Source organism: Wyeomyia smithii, chromosome 3 (genome assembly GCF_029784165.1).
Source record: "Wyeomyia smithii strain HCP4-BCI-WySm-NY-G18 chromosome 3, ASM2978416v1, whole genome shotgun sequence".
NCBI lineage: Eukaryota > Metazoa > Arthropoda > Insecta > Diptera > Culicidae > Wyeomyia > Wyeomyia smithii.
In genome coordinates this window covers 172,316,736-172,334,012 of record NC_073696.1, presented here as the reverse complement: position 1 = coordinate 172,334,012, position 17,277 = coordinate 172,316,736, and the positions used below count along the sequence as shown (strand labels likewise).

Genomic DNA, 17,277 nt, shown 5'->3' with positions numbered 1-17,277 from the left:
TAATTTTTTATTAATTTACCATGTCGTTGAAACGAGAAGGTTTCTTTCTCAAACGTTTTGGTTTTCCACACTCATTTTCCATTTGTACTTCGTCAGAGGAATCCGAAATTCGAGTTTCCGATGCAAATTCATTCCTCTCTGCTCTGCATAGTATACTAGGAGCCTTCTTAACATCCTGAACATTTCTCGAGTATTGCACACCTCTGTCACTTTGCACCACAACTCTTGCACCGTCTCTAGTTAAAACAGTGAAGCGATCCTCTGAAAATGTCGGTTCTCCCTTATGTCCTGTATTTTGAGCTAAAAGAACTTTATCTCCAACTATTATCTCGGATTCCTTAGCCCTTCTGGTCGAATCCGCGTATTGTTTGCTGTCAAGTTTAGTAAAGGCATCTTTCTCGCGCACATCTTGTCGATCAATTTGATTCGAGGATACTGTTTCCTACAAAAATGGAAACGTCCCCCTGAATCTCCAACCAACGAGTAATTCAAATGGTGTTACGCCGAGTCTTGATAGTGGTCGTACCTTGTTATGCATGTGCAAGTACTTTTCAAGGGCCAATTTCCAATTGACGTTATCAAGCTTCGCAGCTGTCAATGCTCCCTTCAATCCTTTGTTTTGGCGTTCTACAGCTCCGTTCGACTGAGCACTCAATGGGATTGCCTTCCATATTTTGACGCCTCGGTCTTCCCATGTTTTGACAAACTTTTCTCCTTGAAAAGGTGGGCCGTTGTCGCTGTGGATTGCCATGGGGTATCCCCAAACTTCAAAAATTCTACTCAATGCTGCATTAGTGCTTTCTGCGTCGGTATTTTTCATTTCTACTACGTGTAGATATCGTGAGCAGTGATGGAAACGAAACGAATATGATGCAATCGTCGTTAATTCATCACTTGTGCACTTCACGAAGTGTACAGGCCGCGACTGAACTTGAATCCTCTCAACCCATAATGAAATGATGATATGGTGCATAGGTTTCTGGGAGAAAACAAACACACGACTAGACTACATCAGCTCTGAGAAGCGATTCGATCGTTGCGTTTGTCTTTCCATAGGCCGGTAGTTAGGGGAAGAAAGGATAGCAACAGGAGAATATCATATCGCCTGAACAGCAGCAGAGGTTGGGTGCGGTGAGAGGGAATATGTGGGGGAACGGACTACTTCGGCAGCGGTTGAGTTGAAGCGAGAGTAGGTGGGCATACACTGTCATTTTCTTTCTTTTTCTGACAAAAAATCATATTCATGAGTCAAATGAATAAGGATATAACAAATTCTGATCCCTCTGTGTAACAGAGACGAATAACTTCATATACCGAGTTGTACACATTGAGAACCACGTGTTGTGGTGTACACTAATGAATAGAAATATATCGTAAAGAGGAAAGCAAAGAGAGTGCACCAGCACCGATACTTGGTTTTTCGCATACTGACGACGATTTCAACGCATCTTAGGCTTGTTTTATGTCTACTCATTAATCGCTAGAGGTGATTTTTTTCCTTCGCTGATCGTGAGTACGTATCTACCACAACCAAAAACTCTCCAGACCCACAATCTTTGAATGAAAAAAGTCTATCTGGAGAATTTCCCAGGGCCCATTGGGCAAGATACGATTGGTTAACGGAAATGGTGGATTTCTCTTAGACATTCGGAAGCATGTTTCACACCCTTTAACAAAAGCTTCTATTTGTTTAGCCATGCCTGGCCACCAGAAATAATTTCTGAGAATCTTCTTCATTGAAACCGCACCCATATGTCCTTGATGAGCTGAGCTGAGCGCCTTATCGCGAAGAACACAGGGTAGAATCACTCGGTCATTCAAAAATACGAGAGCCCCAAGAATTCTTAGGTTTTTCGCTTCTGATTCATACCGCTTTAATGATTTGTCCCAATGGTTATTCTTAATAGAATCACGTACAAGATTCTGTTCGGCATCTTTTTCAGCTTCGATTTCAATTTCTTTCAAGTAAGTTCCATTTTACTAGAATCGAGAAAATACAAAAGATGCTTTTCATTGGATTCGTCGAATAATTCTGCTTCTTGTGTTTCTGATAATATTCGGGATAATACATCGGCTATGTTTAACTCGCCTGGTACGCGAGCAACTTTGAAGTTGTACGGCTGCAATCTTAAAGCCCATGCTTCAGCTCGTGAAACTGCTCTTTTCCCGATCCGATGAGCACCGCCGAAAATGAATTCATTAGATTTTGCATCCGTTCGTATTGTAAATATGTTCAAAAGATATACCGAAAACCGTTCAACACCCCATGTCATTGCAAGAGCTTCCTTTTGTGTATGTGGATATCTTTTTTCGGCCATCGTCAATGCCTTCGACGCACAAGAAATAACACGAGGCTTGGAGTCAGCACTATACTGCACTAGCACGGCCCCTATCTCGTACGGTGAAGCATCCACGAACAACTCGGTTTCATCGTCACGACTGAAATATCCCAGAGTTTTGATTTGTTTCCAAGCATTGGATCTCAAGTAGTTGAACTCATCTTCAAGGTCTTGATTCCAATAAAAATCTTGCGCATTAGAAAGTGCTCGCAGGTGACGGGTTTTGTCTGCTCTCTGAGGAATGAATCTGTCAATGAATGTGACAAGCCCAAGAAAGCTTTTCACTTCTGACAAAGATTCAGGCTTACGCGCATTCCTAATTGCACTGATTTTTTCGTTTTCGATTTGCCAGCCTTCGTTCGATACTTTGAAACCTAGGAATTGGACTATTTCTTTACCGAAAGAACATTTCTCGTAATTAATTCGCACATTATGGTCTTTGAGCTTTTCTAGAACTTTCCGGAGGTTTTTGTCATGTTCTTCTTTTCCTTGACCGTATACCAAGATATCATCCAGATAGTTTACAGTCCCCTCACAATCTGACAAAACAACAGTTTGCATAACTTCCTGGAAAATATCTGGGGCGTTTGTGAGACCAAATGGAAGTCGGCAGCATCTATAAAGGGCTTCACCCGTGAAGAAATTTGTAAGGTGCCTTGAACTTTTATCGAGTTCTATATGGAAGAAAGCATTTTTGAGGTCGATTGTGGAAAAATATTTTGCTCCGTGCAATTTCAACAATATTGACTCCAACGTTGGCATACTAAAAGGCGTTCGATGAATGCACTTGTTAGGGCCACGCAGATCAACGACGAGACGGATATCCGAACTCCCTTTCGGGACCACCAACAATGAAGAACAGGGTTTGAAAACCCGAAACCCGACCATCTCTAGTGGCTACCACCTCAATAGTTCCTTGCGATGCATAACCTCGTAGCGTTCTATCTGATCCATATGTTAACTCATATAAATTTCTTCTGGCGGTTTCATTCTGAAGAAGAGCATCGAAAGACTCGGCTGTAATTGTAGCGACTTGTGCCCCAGAGTCAATGTAGAAAAGAACTTTTATTCCCGAGACATATGCATTGACGTATGCTGCCTTATCATTCGATTCAACCCTATCAAGATTTGCAACTTTTTGCTCATTGTTCGTGAGTCCGTATACCTGCAAAGATCACATTAAAACACAATTCATTTCCAGTTGCTTCAACGATTTTATTTGCTTAGAATTTTAAATAGTAAGGAATCGATTTAAAGAATAAAAAAATTTTTAGACATTATCATCTTCGGTTACCTCTGTTAGCTCGAACTTTCTATCATTTTCTTGGACAGTAGCAATTTTGGTTGGTGGCTCAGTTATATTTGTAGTACTCTGCCGTTTGCTTGGTTCTTGTTTTATTTGTGTGGAACAAGCTCGAGCAATGTGCCCACGACGATTGCAACTGCGACAAATTTTGTCGGCATGGAAACACTCCTCCGCTGAGTGGTAAACACTCAAACATCTTCAACAGGATCTAACACGTCTCGAATTTCTTAATGCACCGTTACCAAATGAACCTCTACCCCGATTGTTGCTGTATCCTCTTGCTGGTTCTTGTCCAAAATATGGCTGTCGTGAAATCGCTGCAACGTGGCAGACTGCTGCTGATGTAATCTACGATAATCGTTTTCGTTCTCCAATTCAACTTCGCGTATGCGTACGCGGTCCATCAGCTCGTTCAAGGAGCCTCCATCGATTAAAACGCGATAAGCTAGCGTTCTTACACGACTATCCTTTGATCCTCTAGTCAACGTTCGCGAAATTGCCTCAAATTCCTCGTCCTGCTTGTAGTCACATAATTTGGATGCCGCTGCAACCCGTTGAACATATTCAATGATCGACTCTCCGCTGCTCTGTACCATGTTCGCTAATTTATTGCGTTGAGATAGCACGTACGCCCTCGAACTGAAATGAGCATCCAATCGTGCTATTGCGTTTGAGTATGGGTATCTTCCTTCATCCGGCATCCCAGGCTGTGTACTAGTAGCATTAAGTATCTCGAGTATCATAGGGCCTGCTTTGATACGTAGCAAATCGATGCTGGTTGACTCGTCAGTCGCTTGAATTAAGTTCAGAGATACAATCAAAACATTTTTCCAGTGATCATAAGATCTTTTGTTTATTTCCTTATCACCAGTAACTGGAACACATTCAGGAATATTGATACTGCTCAGCGACATATTACTCATTGTGGCGAGTAAAATCTCATTCGCGGTACTGTGTTCATTACGCATGGTGCTCGATCTAGCGTCATAGAATTCGTTTCCATTCTGCCTTATTTCAGCCACAATGTGACTTAGTTCTTCGTTTTCGAAACGAGTTCTCTCTAACTCAGCTTTTACTTCTGGCAGCTCGTCTATTAACTTTTCAGTAGTTTTTCGTTTGGTTACTCTGCCGAAAAAAAAGAAAGAAAAAAATGCTTCTTACATTTCTATTCTCATTTGCTGGCAAATAATCATATCCTTTCAAAATTATTACACTACACCATTGTCTTTTCGATCAGTGTTTAATACAACAAACTCTGCCGTATTTCATTCGGTGTACTACATACTATCGACCATCGCTTCTCCATTCGAGGTCTACTAACGCTTAACTACCCGCCTTTCAATCGAGTAGTATAATTTATTTATTTATTTAGTATAACAAATAAATAAACAAAAAAACACCGTCTTTTCTATCGGGGTTCATATAAATTTAACCAACGCCTTTTCAATCGAAAGTATTGAATGATTAACCACCGCCTTTTTTCAATCGGGGTCATTGAAAATTAACCACCGCTTTTTCAATCGGGGTTATTGAATATTAACCACCGCCTTTTCTATCGGGGTTCATATAAATTTAACCACCGCCTTTTCAATCGGAGTTATTGAATAATTAACCACCGCCTTTTCAATCGGGGTTATTGAAAATTAACCACCGCCTTTTCTATCGTTTTTTTTTTAAGAAATCACTGCCGTCTTTTTCTATCGGGATCTGTATAGGGTAGTTTGTGGTAATTTGGACCCCCTAAGGAAAACTTCTGTTATTTCGTAACCTGTTTTTTCTATCCCATAAACGTAATGTATTATGGTAATATTGATCTGTTTTCTATGTTTCTGCACGAAAAAATCATGATATTGAAAAGTGTGAGTTTTATAGTACCAATAGTTACTTAATACACAGTAGAAGGTGGTATTAGGCATACGGAATGATAATCGAAATGTGTGTGTGTGTGTGTGTGTGTGTGTGTGTGTGTGTGTGTGTGTGTGACTGTGGTTGTGTGACTGTGTGTGTGACTGTGTGTGTGTGTGTGAATGTGTGTGTGACTGTGTGTGTGACTGTGCGTGTCTGTCTATGTGTGTGTGTGTGACGTAAGTTTCATGGGAATCGGACGATATACCAATTTTTGGCAGCACATTGAATGTTGCTGTGTCAGGAAATTTCAATGATTTTTATCTTTGAAAATCACAATTTTAAGCTTAACTTCGAATACCTGTAACTCCCTCAATTTTGATCTGATTTTGGATCAACAAGTTTCGTTTTGAAGGGAAATTTATGTTATTTTTTTTCATTTCCCAATGTTTACCAAAAATACAACCAGTTTTTGAATCAAGTTTGCCTGAAAGCCAAAAATTATGTATTTCAGAACTCATGTGTACCGTACAATTTCGTGAAATAGATAAAAAAAATAGTTAAATAAATCGTACTTTTCGAATTTTTGGGTTCCGGTTTGCATATCGTCGTTCCAAATCCGTTAATCCTAAATCCGCGAAACAGGAAAACATATAACGAATGTACTTTGATGTACGATTTCTTATGTTATGCCTATCAAATTACTTACATTTTCCATTAATTCTTTTAATCGGCCAAACGACACAAAAGTTACAATTTTTTGGAAAATGATTGCCGATTTTTGGCAACCCTAGTTCAAAAAGGATCACACTAAGGACCAAACAAAAAAATACGGGTATAAAATTTTTCGATAAAGAACAAGTATACCAATGTAATGTAGAGCATGATCTGAACAAAAGAAATGATTCTGATAATAAGAAAGGTTTAACGGCATTTTAGGTGAATAACATTTTTTGACATCAGAAATGAGTTCAGCACCCAAAAATTGGCATTATACGTCATTTTCAATCATCTAAGAAAAAATTTTAGGTTTTTTACAACTTTTGTTCAGAAAGCCGCCATTGTGCGGAGTATTGAAAACACTTTTCGTACAAATAAATCATCCAGGATTGCCTGCAATACTTTTTACAGTTCATCCTTTGTTCACCACCGTCTATCCGTCCGTTTTTATATGCCCGCGGCATCAGTCCGACAAAAGAATTTACTTCAAACTCGCTTGACCATATCACCCCATAAAAACTGTCCATTTTACCCCAAACAGGAAGCCTTTCTAAAAACTCAATTCCTTGCACTATTTTCGATCAAACTTATCGCAATCTTTCATTAAAATGTAGTCTTTCACTAGACAAACACGGCTGCAAAGCAAATTAGACTGAAAACATTAAAGAAGTTCTCAAAAACCTTAAATACACGAGCGTAAAACTTACAGCAACATCAACTTTTGAAGTTTCCTTTGTTTACATTGGCACCGCGGTGCACCTGTCACAGCAAACCATGAAATTTTCATGTTAGTTAGGGTTTAGTAGTTCAAGGAAAGGATGAAGTAGTACATGGAACCCAAAAAAGTAATACTTTCCGAGATAAAGCACCTGTCCATTTCACCCCAGGGGTCCAAATTACCCCAAACTACCCTACAACCCGTATCGTTCACTACACTATCTCTACCATTTTCTCACCTTAAATGCTTGTCAGAACCAGCGTTGCCAGGTCATTTTTTAAAAAATCTGGAAAAGGCAAAATAAAAATCTGGAAAAAATCTGGCAGTCATTTCGTGGGGTGAAAGGTTAATTTTTCGGATAAAAGTCTTGGTGTACGCAAAATTTGAGGTGACAAAATTGCAAAATTCCGCGCCAAAATTGAAGTGATGACCTTTTTGCGGAACAGAGAAAATAAAATCTGGATAAAATCTGGATCATCCATGAAAAATCTGGATAATTTGACATCAAAGCTGTTTACCTGGATACATGTCCAAAAATCTGGATAATCCAGCTAAATCTGGATACCTGGCAACGCTGGTCAGAACCGCTACCAGCTGCGCCATTGTCGAAACCGAGGTCGGTAACGGCCTCACGTATTTGCCGGCTTCCTTCGGTTCGACTGAATCGTGTTTCTCCGCCCGCCGCATGAATCGGTCAATTGCGCTGCGCAATTCGATGCGCTGACGCTGTTCGGCTTCCAAGCTCGACGTCGGTTGTTGCTGCTGTTCGGCTCCCAGGCTCAACGCCGCATGCTGCTGTTTGGCTTCCATCCTACGAGTGTCGTCTATAGCGTCAGACTAGTGAATGAGCTCGCTAGTGAAATCCCTGGTTCTTATATAGCAAACGCTAGAGTGCTTTAACCAATCACAGCCCACGCAGCGAAGGGGAACGGTTGCAAAGGGGAAGCAATTCAAAGAGTTGAAAAGAGGAAAACAACTCGAATGGTACATTGAGGAAACTCTTTGTTTGGAGCGCGAATGATTCGGAATAATAATGTTTTCTAACGGAGGGGAAAAGAGCAAAATAAAACAGTTCAGACATTCTTTCGGGTAACAACGATATGTTTGAACTGAGAATATGGCAGAACTGTCACAGAATAATATTACAACACGACTCTCTTTTTTTTTTTTTATTTTTATTATTGTACCACTTCCTTTTCCTACAACAATAACCAGTATGTTGTTGGAGAGATAAAATGTTGAACAATTTTGTAATACGCTAGTTATCATTATTATTTCTTTACTAAGCGGAAAATATTGATAAAAAGTTTCAAGGACAAATTTACGCGAACAATGAACCAATTACATGCGATAATTCCTAGCACAGACGTTAATAGACACCTACCATTCCCTGTGACATTCTCTCTGTACCAATATCGAAAAAAAATGATAGAGTCTTTCCAATAGGTCAATTTATGTTTGCTTTCATGAAATTAGACTAATTTGATGTCTCGAAGGTGAAAGTTTTTCGAATAGTTTTAAATAACCCTTTTTTCTGCTTCTGCTTGTGATATCATGGTCCATTTACTAAGATTTATTTACTAAGACAATATTTTTAGCTTAACATATAATGTAGTATATGAGCTGTCCTTATGGTACAGCGAAATAACTTTTTTGAAATTGTTGATTGCTATATTGCTGCTTAACATAGCTTCTTATGTTTGTTTATTCCGGCTTCGATACTACTTTCGGAGTAAGATTCATATAATGAATTTGATTTAATCAGAGGTCAATAAGACAAAACCATTCATTATGATAAAGTATTATAGGATTTGTTTTTTGAGGAAATAGAGTCAATTCTGATTTGGATCCATTATGAAATTCTTGTTGCTTCTTCAACAACAACGATACGCTTGTGCCTTGTCAAATAAATATTTTTTGCACACAAAAAAAACACTACAACATCGCCAAATGTAAACGATATTCTTTCGAGTGTTGTTAAATATATTTATAAAAAAAATTAAAGAGCGGCTGAGAATAAAAATACGTAATTCACTGAACAAACGAATTGATCTGCAGATTCTGTTACCTTTGTAACAAAAATCCTTTTAATAACAGTGTTTAGTCCCACGTCACTATTTCATACAACCCTAGGACTGTATACCTTGTAGTATTTCTTGATTGAATTAATGTTGTGATTTTAAAGAAAAATTAGAATTCTGCGCTCTAACTGACAACCGAAAATGACAATCTCAGACAGCACCGATAAAAATGCGACTCAAGAACTTGTTTGTCAAAGCGTATGCAATCTTAATTTATTTCAATTGAAATTGAATAGCATTGACTTAGAGCCGCCTTGATTCCCTGCCCTCGACTATGCAGCAGAGCCGCATTGATATGGTTTGCAATAGAGGTGCACCGAATAATAGGGCTAGGAAAAAGATTTGTTGTGGAAAGTACCGAATTTTCAGTTTACAGAACAATGGTTTTAACTTGAGCTTGTCTAGGATAAGTCACATCAAGTCAAGAATAATTTGGTTTTTAATTTTTCTCATCTCATCATCATGTTTCGTTGAGTATTCGGCCGCCTGTTCAGCCGAATATTCAGCCGGACGGACGGCCGAATATTCAACAGAACATGATGATTAAATGAGAAAAATTAAAAACCAAATAACTCATCAATTAGAGTGGATTACCCTAGACAAAGTCTAGTTTAAATCATTTTTCGATAATCCGAATATTCGGTAATTTTCAAAAATAACTTTTTCCCAGCCCTATTATTCGGTGCACCTCTAGTTTGCAATCAGAATGTAAGAATTATTTGATGTTGCTTAAACAGTATGCAATATAACATAGTTTTCATTGACTGGTGAATGACCGCCGGTTAAAACCTCAACAAAAAATGTGTCAATGACAGGGTGGCCGCTCTACCGGGAAAAGCCGGAAAAAGCATGGAATAGGGCGTTTTAGGGGTATGTATATTATTATTTTTTTGTCAAAAGTAATACTGACTTTTCTTATTTTAAGGTGAAACGGGATTGTGGTCTTTTCCTATACAATTTTGAGGTTAGAGTTCTTTTTACTTTTGTAGTTTGAGCGTAAAAAAATTCGGCTTCCACTAAATAAACAGCACTCAAATTGCTACTTCAGGCATGCAACAGTTGTGAAAACAATTGATCAAAGTTTCATGTACGTAGTCTTCATAAATCAAGTAAAAATTAGATTGCAAAATTCGAGTTGATCGCGACCACGTCCCGTTTCACCTTAAACAGCAAAACTATTGAAAAAATCTATTTCGAATTTTAACAACTGTAAGTGGTTTTAAGAAATCAGGGGAGGCCAGGTCATTTTTCAAATATCTTCACACTTTACAAAACAATGTCTTTATACATAGGAAATCTGTAAACACGGTCCCCGTTCCAGTGACACATTAAATCGATTGCGGGTAATCAATCGACTAATAGGCTTCCACTCATTCACACGCGCTCAAATGTTTTCAATATTAAGACATGTCTTCACATATGACATCCCTGTCATGACATGTAAACCAGGATTATATTTTCCAAAAGCCAGCAGCAGAAATGTCACTTTGCTTACTATCAGGGTTATATTCCCCAAAAGCCAGCAACAGCAATATCACTCTGTGCACTACTTGCCAGTTAATGAAAATTTAAAACAAATCTCGCTAAACATGTGAAAAGGGCCCATGTGCCATATGTAAACAAGCCACAATTTCACGTTTTTCAATGAATACAAGCTTAATCTACCCGTACAAATAAGATTGTTTGATTAAGAGTAAATTTTTTTATCAATAAATCTTATTGGTAAGGGCAGATTTCGTTTGTATTAATCAAAAAACGAGAAAATTTGGCTTGTTTACATATGGCACATGGGCCCTTTCCACATGTTTGGCGAGAACACAATTTTTCAATTTTAAAATCAAAGAACACTCGTAGAGATCTAAGACAAATTACGTAATGCCTACTGAAAGGTCGGTTATCGATTAGTATGAGAAAAAGCAGGTATTTTTTTCAAATTAAAACCCCCTATTTCAAATCACCGGGAAAAAAGACGGGAAAACCGGGAAATTAGGCTTCACGCCGGGAAAATCAGATCCCTGTATTTTTTTTTGCATGAGACCTAATTGGCATGATTCTCCCAGCTATGGAAATGCTGGTTGTTGACTTCAGTCAAAGTCAGCAGCGGCTTCGTAGTTCTCGTAGTGTTGAATAAAATCAAGCTTGATCAGACGAATAAACATATTTTGCTGTTCTGTAACATATTTTGTCAGGAAAATGGTCGTACGTTCTCATCTTGCATATCCAACCCCCTTCTTATGTGAACAAGGACTGCTCAGGTTTGAACCAGATGAAAGAAACTTTGATTCCCCAAAACATCGTATACGACACCGTCAGCGTCGCAGAAGAGAATCTTCAAAGCTCGATTATATATCGGACCAAACCGGAACGGACCTACCTGGGACATATTTCAAAGAGAATATTTAACAAAAATTTCCACAAACTCTATACGTCTTTTTGCGTTTTTTTTTTGTAGAATTAAAATAAGTTATTTTTTTAATCTGTGTTCGTCCTATTGACTACTGTATTGCCACCTTGAAGAGTTATTTGTAAAAGATTTCTCATATATCAAAACCAAACATTAGCTACGCAAAAAGAAGGAAAATTATTTTATAGCCTTTTTCCCTAAAATATCTATTTTTCCCTAAAAAATTGAAACTTAACGATTTCCATTTGTATTTAAAAAGTAAACATATCAATTAGTCTGCATTTCAATGCAAAATAAATGAAAAAACATGAGCATTTTTTGATTTGAAGTAGGATTGAGATAGGGTTGCCATCCCCCTGGACTCGCCAAACCGTGCAAGTAACATGTCATGGAAACCAGTGGCATCCCATGTGCAGATTTGTCTGCAAAACTGTCTTGTTGATTCGATGATGGAATCTCTACATGAAACGTGTTTAATTTGCCTTGACGGCGTTGAAAGAGATTTTACAGGCTGCTCGCACCTACGCGAACTCTTATATGTAATTGTCAAAATGTGCGGGATGACAACAGCAAAAAAAAATTTTTTTCTTCTTTTTTGCATGCAAAAACTAAACAAATATCAGTAACACCGTAAACGCGAATAGGTCGTGGTGATTTGAAGTCTATCAGAACAGATAGAACCTTTAGAAATGTTACTCTAGAAATGTTTAATTGATATCAATCACAACTACATTTCTTTAGTTGAAACAGTACAGTGTTACAACACTGAACCAAGTAATCATGTAAAAGTTATTGGAAAACATATATAGTTTTTTTCCATGTAGGTTTTTCAATAGCATTTATGTGCATGTCAGTTAGAAACTCACATTACGGTTTTAGTTATATTCATTGGAATAATCACATGTTCTGTATGTGTTTCACAGCGATGAGAATCATTGGTTTCATTTAATATACTTCATGTGCTTGTGCATGTAATGTTCGGTCTGTTAGTTTGAAGTGTTGCATTTTTCCGAAATTAAAAAACTAAATATAAGAGATTGAATTTGTCCATTTATTTCAATGATGTTTGAGGTATATTACAAATAATAAATAAACATAATTGTAAATAGAACTTACATTACTAATAAAACTTAACTCCATTCAACGGAACTTTGCTCCAAACTGTTCTTGAAGTTGTCCAACGAAAATGTTAGGAGCTAATACAGCTGAATTCCACACTCTAAAAAATAGATTTGATTTATTTTTTATTTTACATAATTTTGCTAAACTTACGTTGTATAAATTCCAAGGAATGCTCAAAAAACGCCAAATCTTCCAGAAAACTATCTGCAACGTTCGCCATCTTAAATACACGGACGAAAAACACATTTTTTCACATCTAAAAATCTCATAACTATTATCTGTCCACGCACATGAAGCGTATTCACATAAAAGCTATCAGGTTGACCGATAAAAAGTATTCCTGCGTTCTAACAAATTTCATCTGGTTCTCTCATGAAGTTTATCGTGTACACATAACATGAATTAGATTATGAAATAAGTAAAGTTATGTGGCGTTTCCAATAATAAATAAGTGAATACCTGGTTCAGTGAATATAATCGCTTCTACATGTATGTATTTATTTTCCTTATTCACAGATTCGTGATGCTTTCATAAACTTGCTGTGAAAGTTCAGATAAAAAAGTGTACAAGGCTAGTAATAGGCATTCGATAACGGTGTATGCAATATGGCAACTCCAAATTACAAAGAGCTCAAGTTACAGTCACCGGCTGGAGCGGAACCTTTTCTGTACAACTGGCCTTTCGCTATTGGTGGTGGACACGACAATGGTATCGAACTGATCGAAAATGTACGATGGGTGTGCGAGGATATGCCAGAAATTAAATCCGCTATAGAAGAGATCAATTTGAATGAACTGGATACTGGAGATTATGATGCGATGAAAAATCTTTGTGATCGGTTCAACAAAGCAATCGATAGTGTGGCTGCACTGGTAAGTTGGCTTTAAACTTTTTGAATTGATCTATGGAGGAAAGTTAACGTATATTAAATTCTAGGAAAAAGGAACATCTCTCTCGAGTCAAAGGTTTACTTATCCATCTCGCGGTCTTTTACGACATATAATACAACAAGTTTACAACCAAGCCGTCGTTGAACCAGAAAAACTAAATCAATATGAACCATTTTCACCGGAAGTGTATGGTGAAACTTCGTTCGATCTCATTTGCCAAATGATTGATCAAATTAAAATCACCGGAGATGACGTGTTTGTTGATCTCGGTTCAGGAGTTGGTCAGGTGGTGCTGCAAATGGCAGCATCCACACCAGTTAAGATCTGTTATGGTATAGAAAAGGCTGATGTACCATCACGATATGCAGAGGGAATGACCGCAACGTTTAAATTATGGATGCGATGGTTCGGTAAAAAGTATGGTGACTACGAGCTTATCAAAGGTGATTTTCTTGCTGATGAACATCGAGAAAAAATTACTTCCGCGACTATTGTTTTCGTAAATAATTTCGCGTTCGGGCCGAATGTCGATCATCAACTGAAAGAGCGATTCGCTGATCTCAAAGATGGAGCCAGAATTGTATCGTCAAAAAGTTTTTGTCCGCTTAATTTTCGCATCACCGATCGCAATCTTAGCGATATTGGAACTATAATGCACGTTAGTGAAATGTCACCACTAAGAGGGTCTGTTTCATGGACAGGCAAACCAGTCTCATACTACTTACACATAATAGATCGCACTAAATTGGAGAGATATTTTCAAAGATTGAAAACTAAAGGTGGTGATAATGGGGAACAAGCGAGCGGAAGTTCTAATACTCGTGCTTCCAGATCGAAAAGGGACTCAAATCAAAAATCGACAATCACTAATGATGAAAGTAGTTCAGATAGTGATGGCGATACTACAGGACCAACAACGAGAAAAATCTGGTCGGACTGGTGTAGTGGAAAGGAAAAAAGTAGTCATTCGGAAGAGGAAAATAATAATTCACCAGTTCTTCGTAATGGTCGCATCCCAACGGCAACAAAAAAACGTAGAAAGATTACGCGTACTAAAACATCAAAAAAAGATCCAATAATACAAGCAGCACAGCAAGCAGCGAAGGAAGCTAAGGTTGCTGAAACTAAAAAACGTGGTCGAGTTAAAAAGGGCAGGCAGAGAAGAGTACTTAAAATAAATGGTCTTGATCTTCTGCACAGTGAAACACTACTGAGTACATCAGAACAAGCTATAGGAAAACGACTCCCGCCAGCACCTGGATGTGTCGATCAGTTGCTCACTTCATTGGCTGGTGATATGCAACACAATGAATTAGATATTCCAGAAGCACCTTCTGAAACACCATATGCATTACAAATACTGTTAGACTTATACAAGACTCAGTTTATAAAAACGATTGAAGCTATGCGAAAACCGTCATATAAAGACAATGTGCAACAGCAAGTTGAACGGGAGAGAGAACGAAATCAACGATTACTAAACCGAGCTGGGCAGTTAGAAAAACAAATTAAGGTTCTAATCGATGACAGTGTGGCACTGTTGAAAGCTCGAATGAATGAGCTTGGTATCAGCACGACTAGTCAAAACGATCTGCTTTGTAAGGCTAAAGAGATTGTGGGCCGGCACAAGGAATTGCAAGTAATGGCAGCTAAACTTCAAAACCAGGTTAACTCGATCGAACAGGAACAAAAACGTTTAGTTTCGCAACACGTGCAGAAAATTTCTGAAAAATATATAAAATCAGAAGATGTAGAGATGACACCGAAAACATCAAATGAATTAGTGTTGAAAGAAATTGCAAACACCCTTTCGCAACGAAAAAAATTATACGCGCAAGTCTCAAGTCTAGAAAGTGAGCTTAACGTTGTAGAGAAGCTTGCCGATGAGAGAAAGGCAGCGGCGGCGTTACAGGTGTCTGTAGGCACTCAACAAAGAGAACTACCACAACAGCTTCCTTTATCTCGAGAACAACAGCACAACCGGATCGAAGAATCCAGGCATGCAATTACAACGCAACCTTTATCTGTTCCGGTTGCTGTTCACACACCTCAAATAACGTCGTCAAAACACGGTTCAGGTTCATCTAGGTCACAGCGCAAATCTCGTGAACATCGAACTAGATCGCAAGAATGGCCTGAAATACCTGATATAGGTAAGATAGAAGAGAACAATCCTGAGATTCTAGCTCAAAAAATACTAGAAACAGGTCGGCAAATCGAAGCTGGGAAACTTTTGGCTAACACCAGCTGTAAATATAAAGATCGTGATACTAAAAACAATCACCTACAGCAGCATCAACAGCAAATAGCCCACCACCAACCTCACTCGCATCATCCTGGTGACGCTGCATTGATGCCTGCACCTCAAACACTTAACAAGTCGCATCAACGTAGTAACACTAGTGCAAATAATACTGCCAATTTCAACCTGTCGAAAGCGTATGTACCTGGTTCGAATGTTACGGGAGAAATATCTGCAACAGCAATAGCAGGTAACTCCATAAATGTCAAATCGGAACCTCGATCAAGACTGCACGATTCGCACAAAGTGGTTAACTTTGAAGATCGTCTTAAAAGCATTATCACATCAGTGTTACAAGGACCTCCAAAAACCATTAATAGCAGCGCAGCAACACAGCAAGCTGCCTTACACCAACTATCACATACGCGAGAAATGTCTCAACCATTAACACATGGGCATGGCGAACATGTTTCTCCCAATAAGCCATCATCGTACGGAAGAACAGTCTACCTTTCTTCCAACGTTTTACCTTCTTCAAATTCGATGCACAATACAGCTAATGACGTATCTATTCGCGGTGTGAGTGGAAACAACAGTAGTAATGGAAGCCAGCATAACCTACCTCATTCCGGCAACGGTTCCTCCGTGGGCCCGCCAGGCCAATATCAAACGATATTAAATGTTGTCACTACTACACAACATCTGAATGCGACAACAACAATTACCAACGCTCCTGTATCACCATACAAAGGTGTTAGCCAAAGTACGAAAATCTCACCGAACTCCAAGTACTACCAACAAAAAGGAATTCCAACTAATCACCATTCTCCAGGAACTAACAGTACACATCAACAAATTTTACAACAACAAGAGCGCGAGGCACGCGAATTCAGGCAGACACAAATGGCTATGCACTTCAATCAATCTCATGCCGTCGTTGTCGATTCACAAAGCCATCATCTCATTCGTAGAGGGTCCAGCGAGGGAAAATTAGAATTTAAAGCGCCTGAGCAGTTCCGATTTGATCCTCGCAATGTAGTTGATGTTTCAATGTTACAGAATCATCCAAAAAGTGCAGCTGTAACGACACTAGATGGAGAATATGCCGGGACATCAACCGGCATTAATGTCCGTCATAACAGTGCCCCGTCTAGTCAACAACTGCAGCAGCAACAAGCCCTGCAGTTAGGTGGAAATAATTCTAGACCTGGTTCATCATCATCGCAACCAGACTATACGCAAGTCTCCCCAGCCAAAATGGCCTTGAGGCGGCATTTATCACAAGAAAAATTAACTCATCCAATAGCTCCGGCATCTACAAGTACGGTCAAAACTATCGGCGATCTCGTTAACGGTGAAATCGAACGAACTTTGGAAATCTCCAATCAATCTATCATAAACGCTGCCGTCAACATGAGCACTACTGTCGGACCGCAGGGCCACACCGTGATCAATACTAATGTGCAGCGCCCTGAACGCGTCAGTATACGGGTATTAGAAGAAGCCACTCGTAATGCCAGGTAAGTGCTCTTTTTTAAACAAATGATGTATATGTATCGATTTATCCCACCCATTTTGAGTCTCGTTGCAAACATGACCATTTTTTACC

General features: G+C 38.7%; 1 protein-coding gene across 8 annotated transcripts in view; it reads left to right on the top strand.

Moving 5' to 3' along the window:
- Positions 1–17,277, top strand: part of LOC129732839 (histone-lysine N-methyltransferase, H3 lysine-79 specific) — a 143,557-nt gene that overhangs the window by 85,125 nt on the left and 41,155 nt on the right. For all 8 annotated transcript variants that reach the window (XM_055694131.1, XM_055694130.1, XM_055694135.1 and 5 more), the window contains 2 exons: positions 13,052–13,408; positions 13,473–17,188. In XM_055694131.1, the coding sequence (XP_055550106.1) occupies positions 13,142–13,408; positions 13,473–17,188 (3,983 nt within the window). In that variant the 5' untranslated portion in view covers positions 13,052–13,141. The remainder of the gene's footprint in view (positions 1–13,051; positions 13,409–13,472; positions 17,189–17,277) is intronic.